At 39.2% G+C, this 22,637-nt stretch overlaps 1 protein-coding gene across 1 annotated transcript in view; it reads left to right on the top strand.

Annotated features, from left to right (window-relative positions):
• MAP3K20 (mitogen-activated protein kinase kinase kinase 20) overlaps positions 1–22,637 on the top strand; it is a 95,457-nt gene that overhangs the window by 18,522 nt on the left and 54,298 nt on the right. Inside the window, 5 exon segments of the mRNA XM_030016877.2 lie at positions 13,903–13,990; positions 18,286–18,387; positions 19,149–19,214; positions 20,199–20,227; positions 20,339–20,476. Of these exon segments, the coding sequence (XP_029872737.1) occupies positions 13,903–13,990; positions 18,286–18,387; positions 19,149–19,214; positions 20,199–20,227; positions 20,339–20,476 (423 nt within the window).

Raw genomic sequence — 22,637 nt, 5'->3', positions numbered from 1 at the left:
ACATGGAGAATCAGATGCAAAGTGTTTGATTCAAATTTTATTAGGCAGAAGTGAGCATACATTCGTATCTCTGGGTTTGACAGCTGGTTGGGTTTGGACCGCAATCCTGGGTTTGATGGATTTCAGTCCTATACTTTAAAATCTTTCACTCTTCCGGTTCTCCGGTGAGACACTCCTTTCAAGAGAAAAGTGGAAATGAAAAAATGGAGAACGGATAGAGGGGTCCCTTTGTGAGCTTTCAGTTGAGGATTCTTCACCCCGATTAGGCTGTTCATTGTTGTGAAAATCCATCCCTGTACACAGCTTTTAAAAGAATGAGGAGTTTTACTTCCTCTCATTTTAAAGAAGCTGTATATCTTAAAATATCTATTTGGAAGAATTGGGATCTGACTTCTACAACTTCAGTAGTATTCTAGCACCACCATTTACTTCAACCCATCAAAATTCTGAATTCAGCTGAGACTTTTAACAAAAAAGCAGTATTTTCAGAAGACTATTACACCTTGTGCTTTCTTTTTGTTCATACACAATAATAAAGGTATGTTAGTCTAAATTACACAGTGAGTATGTATGAAAAGATGCAGGACACTTCTAAAGGCTTAAGATCTCTGTTCCTCAAGATTTCTTTTTCAAAAAAAGAGTTTTGCTTTTTTGGTGGTTTGGGAGTAATGGGAGCAAGCAATGGAGACCTTGAAGCAGTATCAAAATAATTTTTGAATGCAGGCACCTAAAGTTAGATGCATCATTGACCCAATTGAAATGCTCTGTAGGAAATGTCTTTATTTCTCAAACAGTTTACTAGCTGAAAATGTAGTTAGATTTTTAGCAAGAGTTATGAGCATTCATCACAAAATCGTGTGTCCTGAAAGTGCTGAAGATGGGTATCTAATCTTTACCCAGCTAAAACTAAAAATGATTCTTCCTTTCCAAACCATCTCTGAAACTAACAACAAGGTGCTGTCCCTGAGAATACAATATGGAATAATTAATGGTTGAAATGTTTATTAATATTTGCAAGGTTTGCAGTAATGTGCAAGACCATTACACTTGCTCTACACAACAGCAATCTCCAAATGGTCTTATATTCTCCACTCAGAGCCAACTATAGTAATTATATCCAGATTTTATAAAGACAGAGATAATTAATAAAATTGCCCTTGAGAAGAAATCTCAAAAGCCCTCCAAACTGCAACAATTCAAACTCAAGAAGGGAAAAAGGTGGAAGGGTTATGACTGCCTTCCAGATACATGGGATCAGCCAAACCCTCTTTAGGGTAACACTGTATACTACTAATAAGGTATCGCTAACTGTACTTAAAGAGAAGAAGAAATGTTTCTCTGGGTGCTTTTTTCCTGCCAGTACTGCATCTTTCTTGTAAGTTAGCCTTCCTAAGCTCCATTTCTTCTCTTTTTTGCCAGGCAGAAGGAAGGACTTTCCCTGGAATCAGGGAATTGTTTCCTAGAAATGAACACCCTCAGCAGGCCAGTGGTGTTGCAAGTAAAGTGCACAGCGCAATAGCAGCACACGTGGAAAGAGAGAGGAAATACCATGTAGCCATACAGCACTCTGACAGGGTGGAAAAGAGTTCTGGATGTGCCCTCTGGAGAGATGTATCTCAGGCAGCAAAGATTTGTGATCGGTATTGCTAGAGGATGATTTTGCTTGAATGAAGGAGAATGCTTAAAGTCATCCCAACCTTGCCTGACTTGAAGGTTACATAGAAAATTACATTTGCTCATGTCTGGTCCTTGATGGGAGTTCATTTCTCCCTATATGTAAATTAGAATAGTCCTCAGACGAGTTTTTGCATACCTCTGGCATTGGAAAATGGGAAGCTGTGGTATACATGATGCTGTCATTCTTCCACACCAAAGGAGATGTTGCAGGTTTGAATGTGCTCTGTGCCACTGAAACAGCATGGAGCTTCTGGGCCCTGGATCCAGCTTGTGAGCTCAGTTCATTGTCGTGAACTTTGCCAATGTAGTCCTTGTCATACTCAGAGCATAAATCAGTTAGTAATCGTGCAAGGACTCAGGCGTTGCTAGAATAGGAAGAGAAATGACAATTCTTTTTGCTGCGCTCAGATTCAGACTGGAATTGTCATTTGCTGCAGTATGTTGCCTCCTCTTTGGCTCTTCAGGTACAGCCTGTAGGAAAGAGGTTTCATTGGTACACTGCATGATGTGATCCCAGTCCTGAAGTTCCTGTGGGCTCATGTAATGCAGCGTTCCTGCTTCCTCTGTGCTGTTTCATTTATTGCAGGTCCTTGGGAAGCACAATGCAGGACGATGGAGGAAGTAGTGCAAGTCAATTGTTTTGTAATCACAAAATAAATCATCTCTATTTTCTAACTGGCCTTTTAAATGTTCTTAATCTCCCACTGGGGTATGTGTGTAGCATTCCTCATTTATTTCTGATGTGTCTGGAAGTTTTCTAATAAAATGATGAAAGGGAAGATTCGAATGAAGTCTGAAGGTGCAGATTACTGGTGTGGAAGTAGAAATTCACAAATGGGGAAATGCTAAAGCTGAATGTGGTTGCAAGATGTTCTTTCCCTTTACATGTTTACCCTAAAATGTACTGTGGTTACATTGTGGAGTATTACTGCAGTACTGTTATTTTCACATTCAACTGTCTTCTATTTACCACTTTTTCCTACATCTGTATTCTTTTAGAAATTTTGGTCTATTCATGTGTGCGAGTTAGAGTAGTTCTCAGAAACATTTTGTACGTGTTGGAGGATGAGAATTAATGGCATGCGTGATGCTGTGATTTTTTTCACATTTCCAACTCTCCTTAGAGGAAATGCTCCTGGCTTGCATGTGCTCTGTTCTACCAAACCATTGTGAAGGAGTTAGAGCAGGTCTCGGGCTTTGTGTTCTCAGTTTGGCTCATTATTCAGTTTTACTCTTTCTGGTGGGTTTGAACTGCAGAGCCAAGGTTGCGGCACAGACATGGGTAGAGGTTACGGCACCTCTGGTCATTCTGTTGTAATTTTGGGGGAGGAACTGGCTCGGGATATTGCTGTTTGGTTGGAAAAGAGCAATGAGAAAGACTTTTGGCTTAATTTGGTATCCTGTGGTGGTACAAAAACTGCTAGTTCCTGCTCCTTGTAAGTCTGCTGTTTGTGAAACTCAAAGCCACTGCCTTCACAGGATACCAGGTCACTCTGTAATTAGTCTCTATCACTATTCCAGATAGGTTCTTCTAGATTTCCACTTTCTACAGAATTCAGAGATACTGCTATTCAAGTTACTGCCTTTTTAAACAATTTATTTTGAGGCTGACAGCTTGTATTCTTAATAGATATGATGTCAACATAATTTAAAAAAAAGTTTTCTTCTCTGAAAATAAGTTTTTTCTATAACAAAGATTAGAAATGAAATAGTTGTTATTGACATATCTATGTAAGCAGATAGCTATAAAGAAGTCTAGGTAAGATAAGGAGTTATGTGTACAAGAAATTAATCAAAGAGAAGTCAGGGAAAAGCTGAAGTTACGTGTCAGAAATACATAGTACAGTAATACTAATAAATGTGTTTTTATGACACTAAAACCAATTTTAAAATATTGCTAGTTTTCCTCTAAATTTTTTGCCTTGGACATTGGGGGTTTTTTTGAATTTTTTTAGTCTTAATGGAAAAAGATTGAGCTACCATGAAGGTAGCTTGAAGAATCCCGAGAAATAATAAACAGTGGATCTACTTTGCATAAAGGTAAAAACTTGAAATTTCAGAAGTTTTGTCTAGTTTCATTTTTTGACCATTGCTACCCAGTAGGGGTAGCATTTGAGCCAAGTTTCTAACTAAAATACAATTTTCAATCTTAGATAAAGAAGACTAACTTTTCTGAAAAGTGGGTAAGGAACTTATGTCCTGAAACTTTAGTTTTGTTGGGAGTGGAGACTCTGGTCTGTAGTGGTCTAGGTGGTAGTGTGGACATAGCCAGTGAGCTGCTGTGAAGTCTGTTGTTCTGGCTATTGTTTGATGGCATGGTCCTGGCTGAAGGGCAGTCATACTTAGTTGGAGAAGGTATAAGTTAGATTTTGGTGGAGTCCTGTGCTCTTGCTTATATTCTTGCCAACCTCAGCAAGGTGAAAGGAAGGTCTGGCTGTAACCAGAGAAAGGATGGTTACTGCTTAAGTCATGGTAAAGAGAAAGAAGACGTGGTAAATCACAGAGACAGCTTGCTGCTCTGGATTCAGGAAAGAAGATGATACATCACTAATACATGGTAAAACCAAAACTGCAAGCAGATTTGGACAGTTGCACATAAACCCATGATGTGTGTCATTCAGATAATGCACAGCAGTCAGAGATTCAGATTATAGTGACAGCTCATTTTCTTGAACACCAAAGATTTTGTGAGCTTGTGCTATGGCATAGGTAAATGTGACGTGAAAAATGCTTCTGATCCGTGGAGGACTCTAAGACACTTCAGCAGAAGGTGGTCTGTAGTTGGCAACTACTTTCTTTCCTTTCTTTTATGCCAGATGGTCACAGCCAGAATTTCTGTGCTGAAAGTTTTTTGTCTTTTTAAAGTAGGTGGTCTCTGAGTAGGGAGTGATTCTTTGTTTTCCTGCAGGGGCAGGTCATTTTTGAGTGATAACTGGGGAGAGCCTTCTACAGAGCTCCGACAGCCCGTGTGGAAAGCAAAACCCCATATGGTTCCCCAGCAGTTGCTGTTAATGTGTAACAGGGAGGTAACACATTTTGTGATGTGCTGTTTTCATGAGGGTGGGCTCAGCCTGTCTGCTTGAGGAACATTTTTTGGAATTATAACAATCACTGGGATTCCTAAGAGGGATCCCCATCAAGTGCTGTTCCTATCATTAGCTACAGTAGGTTGGGTTTATCTACTCTAAGGCAGGCTTAAAGTGAGTGCTCATCAAGAACATGATGATTTTTTTTCCTTGGTTAAATTGCAGTTTTCATTATCAAGTTTGAGAAAATACTTCAGTGGAAAGATCATAGCTGCTTTAGACGAGTGGATCAGGATCCATGAGTATAGCTGCTGCTGTCTCTGGAGTCTGTGCTAATTGTTCAGTAAAAGCCACTATGATTAGACTTACTCTTCTAAGTTATCTTATCCACATTCCTTACTAATACTCTGCAGACCTCGGAAAAATCATTGCTCTAGCTGGATATGTGTGAACATGGCCTTTCTCCAGATACCATTTCTTTGATATCATTTTCTCTTCTGTTGTTCCTAAGTACTGCAAGAGACTCCTTGAGAGCGGATTGGTTTTGCCCATCACTGTGGTACCAAATGTCTTTCCAACAAGGCGCTCACGAGACTTACAGTGACTTCAATCTCAGAAGTAATCTCCTTGGGTATTTTTCCATTTGTTGGGTCTGGGAAGATTCAGGTGTTGCATATTAGCCATGATACCTGCTCACCTGTGGAGTGAGCAGGGAGTCAGAAAGTTTCACATTTTGTTATTCCCTTGCATTTTAGAGATGTTGTGAGTTTTGTTGGTGTACTCTATAGTCAAAGCAGATTTGTGTTTAAAATGATTGTGAATAAATGGGAAAATTTCCCAATATTGAGAAGAGAAATGATGATTGCTGAAAATAAACTGCTCTCTGGGAGCTCAGGTATTTCAAACCTGCTCTTTAGTCCACTCATCTATTGTTTCTATTCTGTTGCTGGTATTGCTTTGCAGCTGGAGGCAGTTTCTTACTCTAAATCTGCCTGAATGAAGTATTTATAGTATTGCAAGACATTGCTCATTTCTACACTCTTACACCATTACAAATACATAGTTTATGCACGTTTTGAAGGGGTTTACTAACTGCAAATAACACTAGTGAAATCCAAACTACTCTTCTTGTTCTTGGCAGATCTCCCTTTATCAGGTACCTTAATATTAAATGCTGATACAATCTCAAGCTGTATGCTGCAAAATGTAACACTCCTGTGAGATATGTTTGGATGTTGTGGATTTCTAGTTGAAATCTGTGTGAAAATGAGTTATTTGTCCATGATCTTTGTGGTTTGTGGTTTGGGTTTTTTTGTTTTGTTTTGTTTTGCTTTTTTTTTAGTAACTGGCAGTGTGGTTGTAACTCAAAATGTCACTTTCAAGCTTATTAAACCTTCTGTAAGGATTTTGTGCAGAAAGTGCTCTTGCTTAGTTTTATCCTAAATGCTGCAGCTTCTGTTAACAGCCTCTTCTGTCACTGATAGCAAGTTTTTAACTCCCATCATGAGGAACACCAACACCATGATCCTGCAATTGCTTGGTTACTGCTTGGTGGGCTCCATGTGGTTATTGTACTGGCCTGATGTACGTCAGTGGCAGGATCAATCCAGGTAGCTTGATCTAACTGCCTCTTTCTGCGTAAGGCAGGAGGTGTGCTGCCACATCATAAGGACAGATCTCCCTGTGATTTTTGGAGAGACCAACCTGCTTTCCATGAGCTCAGCAAGACTTTGCAGTGTTTTGACAGGGATATTCTGAATTCACTAGATAGTGCTCCTAATCCCATAGCCTTCAAATTATCCTTAAAACTGGCAAGTTACGTGCAAAGGTTGCTATAAAAAGTTATAGGAGATTATAAAACTCAGTTTTCTTTTAAAAGGGCCAATATCCAATATATTTTACTACTAACAAGTCCTCTGGTGTTCCTTACCTCCAAAAATGCCCATATACATTTGCTTTTGCATGGTGCAAATGAAGTATTTTAAAGTAAATTACATAAGATGGGGTGAACCTGTAACAGCACATAATAAATTTATGTCCGTGTTCCTTCAGCGCGGTACATTATGACAGTTGTGGTATCTTGGTAATGTGCTTTTTTTTTTTCTTTCTTCAAGATTTAAATCTAAAACTCAATACAAGGTATTTAAAGTGTGTTTCTACCACAGGATTTCAAAAAATGAGAATTGTGTGGTGATACAAAACAATGGGTTTAAAATAATGATAAGATGATTATATAGCAATGGGAATTTATTAGTTTCCTTTATATTTCCACTTTTAATCGCTGGGATTTGTAACAGGGTAGGACATAATTTTGGATGCAAATTTGATGCTTTGAAACATTTGCTCAATCAAAATGCTTTTAAATACATGTTTTGTATGTCATTGTAGATGTACTTATGAGAATTTAATTCTGTTGTTTGCAGAAGTGCTGGTGGCATCAATGTGAGAATGTAATTTAACCCTTCTTCTCTGTGTGGTTTGTGAAATAGTATCCCTGAAACACTGAATGAATATATGGCTGTCTTCTAAGACATAACAAATGCTGACAGAGTTTTAACTTGTTAATGGGCTATAGAAAGTGATCCTCTAAATGAGTACTGAAAAAGAACCCCAAACTCACACAGCTTTAGTGATACGCAGCCATAGTCTTCAGAACTATGACTGCCTGTTGAAAGGGATGGTAACACATTTGTGCTGGGAGGGTGTCCACAGCACTCATCAAAGCATGTGGTAACTCTGCTTATTTGCAGTTAGAAAATCTCACTGAGGATTCTTTGACTTTGCCATGTTCATGTGGTTTTCCTCTTGCTTTGTTAATATCAAAGACAGTTTAATTGGTTTAACAAACATTGTCAGTGGATAATCACTGTGCTTTGCTTATTAATAGCTTTCTTCTTGGGGACCACAAAGCACAAAACCTTCTTTTTTTTTTTTTCTTAGAAAAATTTATGAGAACAGACAAAACACTAGGCAGAGTCATAAATTTTTATTTTGTATCTGCTTGATTTTTCTTTCTAATGTTAAAAACTGTAATAATTGCATAACATCCCTGCTGTAAAATTCTTAGTAGTTTTATATTTCTAAAATTCTTTTCGTATCCCTTTACTTGTTTCATATTGAGAGGAACATTTGTTAGCAATGATAGAGCATTAGGTTTCTGAGACTATGGCATGATAATAATCCAGAAAGAGCTAAATTACATGAACTGTTTCTATATCCTGCTTATTAAGAATTGTATTCAGTTTTAACTTTCGAAAAGACAGAAACAATGAAGTAGTAAAAACTATCTGCTGTGGGTAATTTCTGGCTTCTATCAAAACCTTAATGTGCTTTAAAAAGAATCATCATGAGGCTGTATAATATTTATGTTCAAGCATGTAAAACATAAAAATATCTTGTGAAAAATATGCAATTTTTTTGGCTTAATGATTTGTCAGCATTACATTAAAAAAATCACACACCTGTAGGATTTTAAGATACATATTTTACTAGTGTTTTGTAGCGAAACTGTAGCTTTAGATGCTCATTGTCTTAGTATTGCATCTGTAAAATGATTTGGGCTCATTTACCTAGAGAAACTAATGTATTAGAGACATCATCCCTTATTAGACATCAGTGAATTCACAGGAGATCATTCCTGAGACATGGAAATGGACACAGACTGAATGTATTTTTGAGCAGGAATCTGGAAATAAAGGTTTGGGGTTGATTTGTGTTAGCATTCTATTATTTTTTTTGTATGTGGTTGTCAGTAAATAGAACAATTTTAATAAAACGTCAGCTGGCCTCTTCCAGCTGCCCTTTTATTAGACTATAAAACCCCCTGAGAGTAGCGAAGTTGCAACTCTCCCAAGAACATGACAAAGGTCAAAGCCTTTAAAATGCTATGAGACCTAGATAAAAATATCTTTTCAAAGCTGCCTTAAGTGTGTCTAAATATCTCCTTAATAAACATGGCAAGCATTTCTTTGGAAAAGTAAATAACCAAACTGTTGCATAATGTAATAATAAATATTAGAAGGCAGTTAAGGAAGTTGTGTTAATCAAATTCCTTAAGTAGCTAACCATGTCTAACCCTGTAATTTTGCATGGAGAGAAGGTGCCTCTTGCTGTGCAATTAACTGGTTTATTAACAGGAGAGTCGGTTGGCTGCTGGCTGACCCGATGGTCTCACAAGGGGCTGCAGTTATTTCCTGTGTTAATCCTAAACCAGCGTGCTCAGACCAGTGTGGAAGGATGGCCGGCTGTACTTTGTCCGCTCTGTCCAGTGGCTCCAAAGGGACCTGGAAGAAGTGGTGATTAAGTTGCTGTGGGCCTAGTTTGCCCAGACCCAAGCAAAAAAGTCTTTTGATACTGAAAAAACTCTGTGGACAGATGTTCTTTTGCAGATCCAGCTGTGTTGCTGGAATAGGCTGCTAGCCCAAACCCTTGATCACTTCTCTTGACTACAAGTGTGAGCGTAACAACTTTCTAACGTATTTCCAAGGAGGACCAGAGTAACTAAAATATGCTGAGTTGTTTGGTCTTTGCTAACTTTAGCTGCCTTGGGATAGGGAGCTCTAACAAGAGCAGCTGCGGCTGGTATGAGTAGCTGGCAGGCAACAACACAGCTGTATGCAAAGTGCCTCCGTCCACATCCTTACTGCCGTTGCAGCTACAATTAAAGATCTGATGGTAGGGCCTGTCTGCGTTCCTGAGTAATGCCAGCTCAGCATCAGGTGGCCGTTGCCTACATCTGCAGTCAGCGCTGACCTTGAAGATCTCGTCAGGGCTACGCTGCGTTTGCTGCTCTTTTTGCGCTGGCAGCGGACAGAGCAAAAGCGAGGTAGGACTTGTGTCATCCCAGTGAGCTGAGGCTTGTGCTGCTCATAACAAGACCACGCTGTCCAGGTAGCTTGCTTCATCCCCTCGTCTGCTGCTGGCCACGCTCAGAATCTATGTCGGTGGTTTCTGTTCAGCAATTGCTGAACAGACAAGGTGTAGAGGAGGATCCTGGTTTTACCTGCTGAAAATACTGAGGATATGAGTATTCATGCATGGTTGTTTGTACTAGAAGGTTAAGAGCAGTACTAGCAGGTCTAAAGGCAGCTGTAGGGTGATGTCAGTCATAGATGATATAATTGACATTTTCACATTTGTCAATAACTAGAGATTAAACAGGCATAAAAATAAATTAGCCGTTAAGCACTGTGATGTAGACCATGGTTGATAGGACGCAATTAGTTTGTACACTGAGGGATTACCTGAGTTTGTAAGTCTTACACTGTAGTTGTCTTATGAATTGGGTTTGATTTACAGTAACGCCACAGGAGCCAGTAAGTGAGAATTAAATTAAAATGTTTTTAGTGTAATTTGCTCTGACCTTGGATTTCATGATAGTGGTTGAATTATGTAAACAGTGGATTAGGTTTGTTTAGACTTCTGAATCCCTTTGCCTTCAAGAAATGGCATCTAGTCTGTAATTCCTTTCAGCAGGACTCGAGAGAGGGACATAATTTTACCCGTACCTGTGGTGTAAGTATGGGGTGAATGGTTTTTAGCATGGTTTGATGATCAGTACCAGGTTTGACTAAGCTTATCATGGGACTAAATGTAATACTCAACTCCACTGCAGTCACCTTGTGTGTCTGATTGTGTCTCTATGTTATGTCCAAGGAGTTTGTATTTACGTGTTTGGGTTGTGCTTTTCCTTCAGCTGAGCTCCTTCTAGTTCTGCTTTGATCCAACATTTAAAAAAAAAATTAAAAAAATCTGTCTTTCATACAAAAAAGTAATACAATGAAATAACTGAAGACTTGTTACTTGTCATCACCATGGCTTTAGGAAGGAAATTGATGCTCATTTAGGTTGCGTAAGATAGATAGCAACTTTACTGACGGAAGTGAGCGTGTCATGCCCAAGCCAGTGAGGGCTGGCTTCTTCAGTGGCCTTTAGGCAGACAGATGCATGGCAGGATTTTCTTCCAAGCTTTTAGGCATTTTGGATTTAAGTATGAGTTTGATGCTTAAAGGTGATTCTAAATATTCTTGTAAGTGCCTAAGAGACCTTTGAAATACCAGTCTTTACCCACCACTTTGTAATTTGCTATCTGAAAGTCAGTCTTTCATTGAAATATGGCACCTTCTTGTCAAAAAAAGTACAAAAGCTTCAAAGATGTGGATTGACTTGCATCTGGTTCTCACTGTAAGGAATAAGTGTCTTTAAATTGGCTAATAGAGTTCACAGCTGATCTATAGCAGCTGAAAAGAGCAAAACATGAAAGGAATAGTCTAGAATCACTAGTGCTAACAACAGCAGAGTGATTAAAAGTGTTTAGAAAGGATTTTTTTTCAGAATTAATGGTCCTTAGAAAAAGTTGGTACTTCCGCCCCCCGCCCCCAGGTTCTTAATATGGGATATCTGTGGGCAATTAGTAGATGCCTTTCCTTATTCTTAGATGGAAGCTTGCTTTGGTGTTTGTTAAATCCCAGTTTAGAGTATGAACATCAATGTGAAGATGAGGGTATTAGCCATGGTTGACACAGCATTTCTTCATACTCCTGGAATGCGATCTTGATGTGTAATATACTGTAAATAAGATAATCTTAGAAAATAATTATTTTTGAATCTCCAAATAATTAAAGCACTGTGTGTCTGTATGCCCGCGGCAGCGAAGGACTCGTCTTCTTGGCCCAGTGCTCCTATCTTGCTTGTTGTCCATTTCACGGTAGCACTGGGTGATTGGTAGGCCTGGGTTTTGCTGGTGGCTGCAGTGTGGCCCTTCCTGTTGTCCAGTGGCTCTGGTGGGCTTTTATGGGATCCAGCAACATCTTGTGTGAGATGGAGGAGAGCCACTGGGTTCTGCACATTGCTGCAGTGGAATTGGGAGCTATGGCACTTGGATATGTTCATCATGGGGCATTTTTAATCATTCTTTAAAAAGATTCATCTAGTACTACTTCTGTAGCCAGGGTCTAAATACATTATGCCATGGGAAGGTTAAATGTGAGACCAGTCAATTTAATTCTAATGGCCTGTTGAGGTACATGTATTGTAAACATCAGCAGGTGGTGCGCACAGTGCTTTGAAGACATGGATTTTTAAGTACTGTACCAGAAGATAGTTTTATTCCACTCCTCTTGACCAAGGTGTTCAAGAAAAGATGGTCTAGATAGTTTTGTCTAATGTTGTTTGTGGCCTGGTATTCCTGTCTCATTTCTAACAATATTCAGGTAGGCAGTCAAGGAGTATTAGGTCTCCTGGTTATCCGGTAGTAATGCTGGTAGGAATTAGAGGACATTCCCCAATTTAATATTTCCTAAAGAAGATATAATACAGAAGTTTTTGAAGTGTAGGGGTCTTGCATTTGCTAGGCTGTGGAAGTGGAGTTTTGAATGACTAGGCTGTTACCTGCATCCTCCAGGCTACTGAAGGAGGTAGGAGGTACAGCTCATGAAACAGGCAGTGCTGCTGCTGCTGCTGCTGGAGTCCCCTGCCGTGGGAGGCTGGTGGGGCTGCAGCTGGAGGGCAGAGCTCCTTCTGCCAACAGATCCCTTGTTGATCTATGGATTCCTTCTCAGATCCCTTGACTGGCTGTAGGAGTGCTGCTGCAGGTGAGTCTTCCAACATTTGCTTAGATAGCTGCCAATTAAATTATTTTGTGGACTTGTAGGTGAGTCAGTCTGCAGTATGATTTGCTGAAAACAGCATACATTTAAAAAATTACTTTTCTGATATTGTGAAAAAAGATGACTAACTTCACGGTAACACTGTTTCCCTTGCTGAGCAGGCTAAGCAGCATGAAGAACTAGTGGAACCCAAGTTAAGTTCAAAGCTATAGTTAAAGATTTAATTGAGTATGTGTAAATGTCAGTGCATTAGCTAAAGATAAAGGTCTTAACTCAAAACTGTGTTGAAGTTACTCAGAAAAGGCTTTAAACAACAACAGCAAAAAATTGAGCCGACACCTTTGTAATGATGCAGTTACACACATGTATCATCGTACCAGCAATAAAACACAGGCCAAAAAAATGACTGTTTTGCTATGTCTACATTTATTACAGTAGCACTACCTGATGTACCATGGTTTTCTGCATCAAAGCTGCTATAGTATTGCTGTTTTCAGTGAATCTACAAGGCTACAAAATAATTTAAGTGGCAACTATCTAAGCAACTGTGGGAAGACTCACCTGCAAGTAAAGAGCAACACTCCTACAGCTAGTCAAGGGATCCAAGAAGGGATCTGTCAGATCAGATACTTTCGATAAGTTCAGAGGAATTAATTGTGATTTTGTTCTTACTAGATGCTGTTGGCTGGTTTAGAGTTAACATAATCTCAAAGTCTTCAAGTAATGCATTGCTGTACAGAAAAATACATAATAGCATATCTCTGTATTTGCATAATACATATTTTTCTGTAAAAACGTGTATAAAATCTCTTGAATATTTATTTTAATATACTACAGAGGCGAAACTGTTGAGAGACCTTGAATGAGACATCTGACCTTCTTTTCTTGCAAAAATCATAGGAACTATATGCCTTAATTTGTGTGGATACTTTCTCATTTCCGCAGTCTCTTTTAAACCTAGAAGCATTGTTCAAGTGGAATTTGAAGGTTTTGTATATTTACCCAGAGTTTCCAAACGTCTGCAGCCTGCTCTGAGGAGCAGTTTCAACTGTACTGCTGGCTATTTGGCAATCTCAAGCATACTTGCTCTGTGTATTCAATCAGACTCCACAGCGCATGCCTGGAAACTCCATGTTTCCAGTAAACATTGGATGGAGCTGTGTGTGCATGGTATGCTCTAACAGCCTAAAGTGCTGGACTCACTGAACCCATAGTACTTTGTGCATAAACACAAATTCTGGATAGGACTGCTGCAACTCTGCCAAAAATCCCAGATCTTTCTTTGAACAAAGTTTTCCAAGGCCTTCAGTTTTTCCAAAGACTTAGCTTCTACATCTGTGCCTTGGCCATGAAAGAATAGTCTGAAAAAAAATTTTTTTTTTTTTTTTTTCACCAAACATACTAAGCATTCACCTGCCAAACTCCCTCATGAGGTTTTCAAATGCCAAGCATTTGTGGACAGTCTTTCCTAGATATTTGTGTATTTATATATGTTACACATATGTGTATATCCGCTTGGGTATAAAATAAACTACTATAGCAAATGCCCCATTCCTAATTGTCTAACAGTTTTGTTTGCTTGTTTTCAACAGGCAGAAATACTCAGTGTGCTCAGTCACAAAAACATCATTCAGTTCTACGGAGCTGTCATTGAACCTCCAAATTATGGCATAGTTACAGGTAAGGATTTTTGTCTGACCTTTGTCTTGATTCTGTAAAACTCCAGTGTTACAAGGTATTAGCTTTACCCAATTTCAGTGTTTTGCTAATGGTTCTGGCCTCCTTTGAATGTTAGAGTGCTCAGCACCACCTGCCTCAATGTAAATGGGAGTGCTGGAGGTAGGAACTAGGCTGGGAGCATGGCTGGTAGCAGCACAGAGGCAGTCGGAGCCTGTGATGTTCTTGGTGCACAAACTCAGCACTCCTTTAAATAGAAGCTTTCACTCTGTTCTGTGAATTGCTTTTCCATTTTAACTGATGTGTGACAGAAGTAGAGGTTTTCATGATACAAAGTTCTGGCAAGTTCTGTGAAAAGGGAAGGCTGAGAGTGTGCTCAGAGCAGAGCTGCACCATGAATTCTGCCTGTATTGAAAACAGGAGAATCTGCACTGGGAACTTCCCAGCCATGGAAAGAATTTGAAATAGAGTCAAGGGTTTATTAGACCCCATAAGACAACTCCATTTATTCACCTAGGTGTGAAACCTAGGTTTCATTCATTCTGGCACTCCTAGAATTATGTGGAGGTTGGGTTTTGTGATTTTGTTGGTTTGTTGGGTTTTTGTTTTGGTTTTTTTTTTTTCCTATCATCAATTTAAGCTTCCTTCCCTTATCTTGGGAGTTGGTCAAGATAAAAAATTACATTACAGGTAATGTAATTTCTCCCTTTTCTGTATGGGAGAAACTAGGTAAGATAGTAGTAGAAAATAAACCCAAAGCAAAGAAATCTCCAATCTGCTGAAACAAATGTTTGGAGAGGTAAAACCCATGAAAGTGTAGATTACGAGGCACGTTTTGGCATGTCTGTAACACTTCAAAGAGCTTGATGCGAAGAGTAGTCTTTGCATGGTGGCACGGTCTAATAGCAGTTTGAAACACTGCCCTTCAGGTTTTTATTGGTTCTCAGATGGTGGACAGAACCTGTGAAAATTCAGTTATTTCTACCTGTCTCTTAGACGTCTGATTATCACAGTAGATGGCAGTGTAATCCGGTGGGAGTGCATCTGAGATAGGGGAGCTTTGCTTACAGGAGTATCTGCCTACTGGAGGTCATGGTGGCCGTGAGTACTCCAGAGGTGCATGGGTGTTGACCAGTCTATGCCACTCAGAGGATGCCCTGGTGATAGCATATAGACAGGAACTTGAATACGTTCTTGAAGCAATGAAAATAATAGCAATTTAATAAATCCAGTAATGTAATTTTACTGTAATTTATAACATAAGTAATAAGTGTAAATCAGCAAGCTGAGTAACAAAGGATATGTGTAATCAACAACTCAGGATGATGTCTGGATCAGAAAGTCCTCAGTTTGATCTCACAAAAGGTCAGTGTTCGGAGGACATTTGACCTGCTTGCCAGTCACAGGACAGACAGCCGCTAAAGTAGTTCATTATGTCATTGGGAATGGGGACTCTAACCATCTGTGAAAAAGAGACTACACTATGTAGTCTAATCACTTTGTTACTCAGGGAGCTCTGATTCCATCCTGGCTAGAAAAAAGCTTTTTTTAACAAACTGCCTTGGTTCTCCCTGCAACTTCCAAGGAGACTGGAGTCCCATGGGTTGGAAGGGAAACAAGGCTCCATTTCCCCACACCATTTTCAAATGAGAGAATGGCTACTGAGAAATGTTAACTGTGCTTGAAATATTTTTTAGAGGAATTTTCACTCCATGATCTTCTGGATGGCCTTCAGTGTTGCAGACTTAATCCTGTGTTTAGTCAGATCCACTTCTTATAAGGGAAAATCCCAAACAAGAATAAATCCTGAGAAGCTAATGTTTCTTCAGAGTGATGGAGATGAGGGCATTCAGCCAAGCATTGGCATGTACCAAGCAGTAGCTGCACGTAACGTCTTATGTGGGATTGTCAAAGAGTTCTCTGAGAAAGGCTACATCTGCAGTCAAAGCACGTTTTCCTGCTGGGATGTATGTTAGTGTTATAACCGATCATCCCACCCAGTGAGCTGCTAACATGGATCACATCATTCTAGATATCACTGGCTGTCTCTGTCAACAGCAGTCTCAATGCCTAGCTTTCAGATCTGGTTTTTGACCACAGCTGCCTCCTCCCAAAAGGTTCTCAGAGCTTGTGCCCCGCATCCGCACAGAAACGTACGGTGTATCCCACAGCCCATCACAGACTGGGTCCAGTCAGGCATTCAGAGCTTTTCTTTCTAAAGCAAATACCTCTTTTCCATTATTGACAGAAAATTATCCTCGCGATATGATTTCCAAATCTATAAGCTTCTAGTAAAAACCTGTGGCACAATAAATGTGTAGAAGAAATACTAAAGGATCGAGCTTTGTTGATTGAAGCTTGCGTGCCTCCATTCACACAGAGTGGCAAAGGGCTCAAGGAGCTGAGTTGTCCCTGACCCTGGTGGATCAAATTATGCATTGTAAAGGCATGCAAAGCATGCAGCCAGCCTATTCCTGAAGAATCCATTTATAAGACAGATGATGACATCATGGGTAAAAAAAGCTTATGTTTTAATTGAGGAAATGTGCAGGTCAGCAGCTTACTCCTCTTTCGGTGACATCAGAAGCAACACTTGTGTCTCCTGCAGAGACTCCTTTCAGCGGGAGGTCCTGCAGTAATGACCCAAAACTAACTTGCCACTTGAGTGTTTACTTTCAAGGGACTTCCTATTTTCTCCCTCTTTCCTTTCATTTAGTGCTGGTATCTTCTCATATGGCCTACCATGTTCTAGGCTGCAGATTCAGTCTCGTCCCAGAGTTTCCTTCCCCATGCAGCAGTCTCCCAGTGGTTTTGATTTCCTTGATGAGGAGCAATGTTTATTTTTTATGCATTTAGCCTATCATGTATCATTCATTGATTAGTATTATTATTAACAACAATTCAGATATATTTGATGTAGTCTTAGAGGGAATGATCTTGTGGCTGCTTTGAAATGGCTGAAATTAAGCATTTCAATTGTATACCAGCTGCTTTGCCACTTTAGGTATGAAGATTTTGGGAGTTGTGTAAATAGGTTTTAAATTCTGCCCAAGAAGCACACGGAATAGCCTTGGGAGAGAGGGATGAAAGGCTTGAAGTTGCTTCTTGCATCCCCCTGGTCTTTGTGTTACTTGGGCTATACTGGGTGGCATGTGCCCACTCTGTCTTGGCAACCAGATAGAAGAAAATATATCGGCTGCTTCAATTCACAAACGTCCTCTTGTGTTTTCACTGAAACATGAATGAATACTAAATAAACATAAAGCTTACTTAATACATACTAAGCAGAGGAGCTACAGCCTTTAGACTGCTGAACATGACCTGCAGCACGTGGAAATCTGGCCTGCTTACCTCAGGGTTAGACCTCTAGTTTCATCCTTACATTTTTTTCATGAACAAATGATTTGATCTGCTACTCTGTTCCTCCATGGGGAAATAGGAAAAGAAAATTTTAATTTCCCTTTCTACTAACAAACCCTTTCTTCCTAACAGAACGTTATATATTTAACTTTTGCTTTTACTTAAAAAAAAAAAAAAAATTAGAAAAAATCCTTTGTTATGGGGCATTTTATATGTCATTTGTACGCAGTACTGCTTACCACTGGGGAATATCCTCTGTGTTTGGAAACAATAACTCATCCATTAACTGCTTTTCTGATCAGGAGCAGCAAATGCACTGTTTAAATATGTAAGAATTTGAAGTTATATAAAAGTGGCACTATGGACGTTTCAGTTGTCTCCAGTTTCACACCTAAATGTGTGTAGGTGTAACTAGCTTGTTATTCCAGCTCTCAGCCCCGCAAGCTCTGACAGTTGGACTGGATTCCATCTGCCACATTTGCAAACACCAACGGGCCAAAAAAGCCCTTGTTTGTACCTATATAATCCTGCTGTGGGTTCCTGTAGGTGTAGCTGAGAGAAGTTAAGAAAAAGGTCTGTTGATCCTGAACAAGGAGCATCCAGAACCTTTTACTCTGGAATTTGAACTGCTTTGCCTTAGCTTTCTTGACACCAGACCTTTCTAATGCCTTTTCATTTTAATGCCTGTTGTTATATATGATTTTACTTTTTTTTTTTTTTCTTCCCCCAGCAGTAGATTATGTCTGTGTTGGGATAATCAGAACAAACTACCACTTTTCTATTACACTACAAACAATATTAGCTGCTGGACTCAAATTCTTTGTCATTAATCCAGAGGTTGACTGCTTTCTGGAACGGGCAGTTTCCATTAGGTCTTTCAGTTTAGGTGCAATGTTTTAAAAAGTCATGTGAGTGAGTTTGTTGTTGTTTGTTAACAGAGTATGCTTCTGCTGGCTCACTGTTTGATTACATTAATAGTAACAAAAGTGAAGAGATGGATATGGATCATATCATGACCTGGGCAACTGACATAGCTAAAGGTAAGCAAGATGAGTGGTGCATTACTATCCTACACAGCCAGCAAAGTGTACAGCTGGAGATGCTTTCCTTATGAAGTCAGGAATGCCTTCCTATACTTCCCTATTCAAATTGTAAAAAAACCCCAAACAAACAAACATAAAAAAAGCAAACCCCATTCACTGTGCTTTTTAATGTGTTCCGTGGTTATTATGAATCCAAAATAATTTCTGGAGTGAAAATGGCTTCTATGAGCCAGTTTTACTTCTGGTTTGCCCCTGAGTCCCAAGAGGATAATTTTGCTGATGTAGAGTAATTATGAGGTAAAGTGCATAATTATCCTTACATTTGATTTGAATTGGGACGTTTAAGGAAGCTAAGGGCTTATTCTCAGCAAACATACTGAGATTCTTCATATAATAATGCAGAACAAGCTGTTTCATCCTTTGTGTTCTCTGTGACCAAGAATTACCGTAAACTAATGAACGAACAGTAAATTCATATCTTGGCTTCCCTGTGTAGGTACCACATTAGAGAAAATAACTAAATGTGACGTTAAAAAGCATTAACATACCCATATAGATGCTCTGAAAGATATATGAGCCTTGCTTAGTGTTTTTTACTCAAAGTAGCTTATGGGAAGCTTTGCTTCTCCTGCAGCATATGGCATACTGGTATGCCAACTCGTAATGAGTACAATTAATGGGAACCAGAAAACATGACTGCTGATAGGTGATGGCCACGTTCAGCCTGCCTAACTAGATTGTTCCCTTGTTTTGTGTAGGAATGCACTATTTACACATGGAAGCTCCCGTCAAAGTAATCCACAGGGATCTGAAGTCCAGGAATGGTAAAGTAGCAAAACACTGAAACGCTCTGCATTTACTGTTACCTGTTAATGTAGCATTTAAATCTGTACCTGAGCTTTGTGAACAAGCAGAACTAACTAATGCCTTGGCTGTCATCAAGCTGCACTTGTTGAGGCACAGAAGAGTCTGTTCATCCTCCCCATCCTGAGCCTGTCTGACCTTTGTTAACAGTCCCTGGTATCATTTAGAGCATTGTGGAGGGCTCTTTCAAGTTGTGTCTTGCTGACCATGATTGCACCCACCTTATCAGCTGTCAGACATTGTCTGGACACTCCTCACTTCCTTTTTCTATTTGCAAAGGCTGAGTACCAGGAAAGGCTGGCAGACACCAGACACGATAGACTGGATAAGTCTGTTCTTACATTTCTTATCTGAAAATCTTGTCTTTACTGTGGCCAGTTTTGAGGTTTCACAAATGTTCATGCCTTTGAGTAGTATGCACTCAGTGTGGAGCTGCACTGGTTAATCTGTACTTGGCAGCTGACAACCATTTATGAAATTTGCTGAACATTGGCTTTTAACTGAAACTTTCACTACTACTAGTGGGATAGGAGGGACACAGATTTTTATAATGCACATAGGGAGATAATAGTCAAGAAGAGTTTAGATTTCACCTCAGTTGTAAGTTTTCTCCTTTTATTAATGAATCTTTCAGCGGGCTTCTTGTTAAGCCTAACTACATTGGGGAGAATGGAGTTTATCTGTATTTTAACTATAGTTGTATTGCTATCTTTGAACTCAGTAAGGCCTGAAAGGTTTTGTGTTTGTTCAGAGGCTTGCAGGTATTCAGCAGACGTTCTCTAAAGCTTCTCAAAGAAACCAGGACAATCGTGTATGTGTGCCTGTTCAGGTGCTGGCTCACCATAGGATCATTTTTCTTGATAAAAAGCAAAGTCTTTTGCTGTGAAAATGTATTGTGTTTATTTTTAATAGCATTCTTGTAACATTGTTTTTTCATTTTTCAGTTGTTATAGCTGCTGATGGCGTGTTAAAGGTATGAACACTTTAATTACTTGTAGAGAGATGCTGCTGCTTGACTTGATGTTTTGATGCCTAATGAATGAGGTTGGTACTCTAATATCTGTTTATTTTTAATTTTTGCCAGATCTGTGATTTTGGTGCCTCAAGGTTCCACTCCCATACAACACACATGTCATTAGTGGGCACTTTTCCATGGATGGCCCCAGAAGTTATACAGAGTCTCCCGGTGTCTGAAACATGTGACACATACTCGTATGGAGTGGTGAGTGCCTCTCATTTCCTTATGTGTAGTAGCAGATCACTAGTGTGACAGAATTCATGTGATGCAAGAACAACAATTCTAAATAAGGACAACAAAAAATATCATGCTTTCTTTCAAGACTGACCCATAATTTATAATTGCATGCTTGAAAATGATAGGAAGAATGGTGTCTTGCGTGTTTAGTAAGATCCTTATCTCATTAGATTAGCAGCATGCCAGTGTGAGAGGTGCATGTTTTACCACAAGTATTCAGCATATGTCTGAAGGCTTGCAGGAGCCACTGAACAATCTGCATCATGAATCTCTGCTTGTGTTTTTTAGTGGAACAGAAGAGAAAAAAGGTTGTTGTCTTGCAATAGGTGTATAACAGGATGACATGATTAGGATTCCACGTTTCATAAAATGGAGTATCACTGATTTTATATTAAAAAGCAAGCCACTTCTCCATGCTTAATTGTTTAAAAGACCCTGCTATCATTAGCTTGAGAATAGAGACTGTACCCCTTGGGGCGGTAGAGACCCCATCTAAAAAATATAGAAAAGGCCAGCATTGCTTTGCCATTTTTCTGAAGGAGGAGCAATCAGTTATAGTTCATCAGAATGTCAGGTTTGCAGGAACAGTAATGTGAATTATTTCATTCTGTCCCCAGTTAAAGTCTAATTTGGTTTTGCTCTGCAATACAAAAATAGTCTAGAAGTAGCCCCAGTGGTCAGACCAATTGTGTGCCTAGCCCTATAGCCTTTCCCTGAGAGAGAACAATAATGAATAGTTTGGGGGAAAAAGGAAAGGAAGTGGGGTTGTAGTTTCCATGCATATCTGTGTATTAACCATTTTTGAGTTTGGATTCAACAGTGGGTGGCAGAATGAGGAATTCTTTCAGTATCTGTCAAGTATTGCCTCTTCCTCTTTGAAGGATGGGATGAGAGAGATGTGAGGGAGGCACTATGGTTTTAAGCTAGCACCTGTGGCTATACATAGCTAAGCTGATGTCCTGATGGAAGATGAGTTAAACTTTTTGCCAAACAGTTGTTCATAGTGATAAAAATATGTGAGAGATGATGTGGTGTTGCTTACAAATGAAAAGTTGAAGGTTTGCGAGGAGGGAGAAAAAGCCTATATTGGCAGATTCAAAATCCTTGCTTACTTAATTGAACTAGGTCACAAACAGTAAGAGAACATAAGCTAACAAATGTAAATGTTAATGTAAACTGTTACTGGAAGCAATCGCAAATTATCCACTGAAGGGAAGCATTCCAGTTTCAAAACAAAGCAAAAATGTTAGAGGAGAAATTCCAAACATGGTCTTATAGCTCAAACTGCTCACATAGTCATCTTGGAGTGAATTGGCTTTAAGTAACATTCAAGAAGTGGGAGAAGGTAAGAAATTGTTTAACATCTTATCATGTCCATTATTACCAGAGCCTTGGGAACAGTATGTCGCACATAGGTTATTTTTCCTTGTCCAAAAAGTAAAGCTCCTTTGACAGTTCTGTGCTTGAAGGTGAAACTCAACTACCCTCTGTATCAAAACAGTTCAGTGTTACTAGAGTATTTTAATATGGTTATGGGTGTATAGTGCTACTTTAGTATGCCTACTAATATTTGACCCACATTGTTTAATATATTGATTTTGAGCTAATGGGGTCTACTGTGGGTAGAAGCTTATGAAATTCATAAGCACTTAGGAATGAATTTGTCTTTTTATAACTCCAGTCTTGGAACACCATCGTTTTCAGAGGAGTTACAGGGATAGAAATTAAGAATGGCAGTGGCCCAAGTTCTGTGTTGATGAAATTACTGACATAATGGGGTTATACTAGCAAGAAATTGTCCGAATATAACATTGAAAGTTGGAATCTCCCTATAGTAAGTGTTAGGCTATCACAGAATTAGCAAGGAGACTGAAAACAAAAAAAATCTTAGAAAGGGTATTTTTGTCTCTTCAAATTATTATAATCTATAAAAACAAAATGCAAAGAATCCCTTTTCAAAGTGTAACACTTGCCAGCAGTTTTTGTGCTAGAGAGACAAATCTGCTTTTCTTCAGTTAAAGTCCTGTTAACAAAGAACAGAATCCTTTCAAATGTAAACTAGTAAGATGCTAGGAATAGATATTCTGTTTGCAATATTTGTTGCCTTCCCCATGGTTTTCTTTAATTT

The sequence above is a fragment of the Aquila chrysaetos genome, chromosome 6, assembly GCF_900496995.4.
Source record: "Aquila chrysaetos chrysaetos chromosome 6, bAquChr1.4, whole genome shotgun sequence".
In the NCBI taxonomy this organism is placed as follows: domain Eukaryota; kingdom Metazoa; phylum Chordata; class Aves; order Accipitriformes; family Accipitridae; genus Aquila; species Aquila chrysaetos.
The sequence above is the reverse complement of the archived record's forward strand: the minus strand, read 5'-3'. Positions and strand labels throughout refer to the sequence as shown.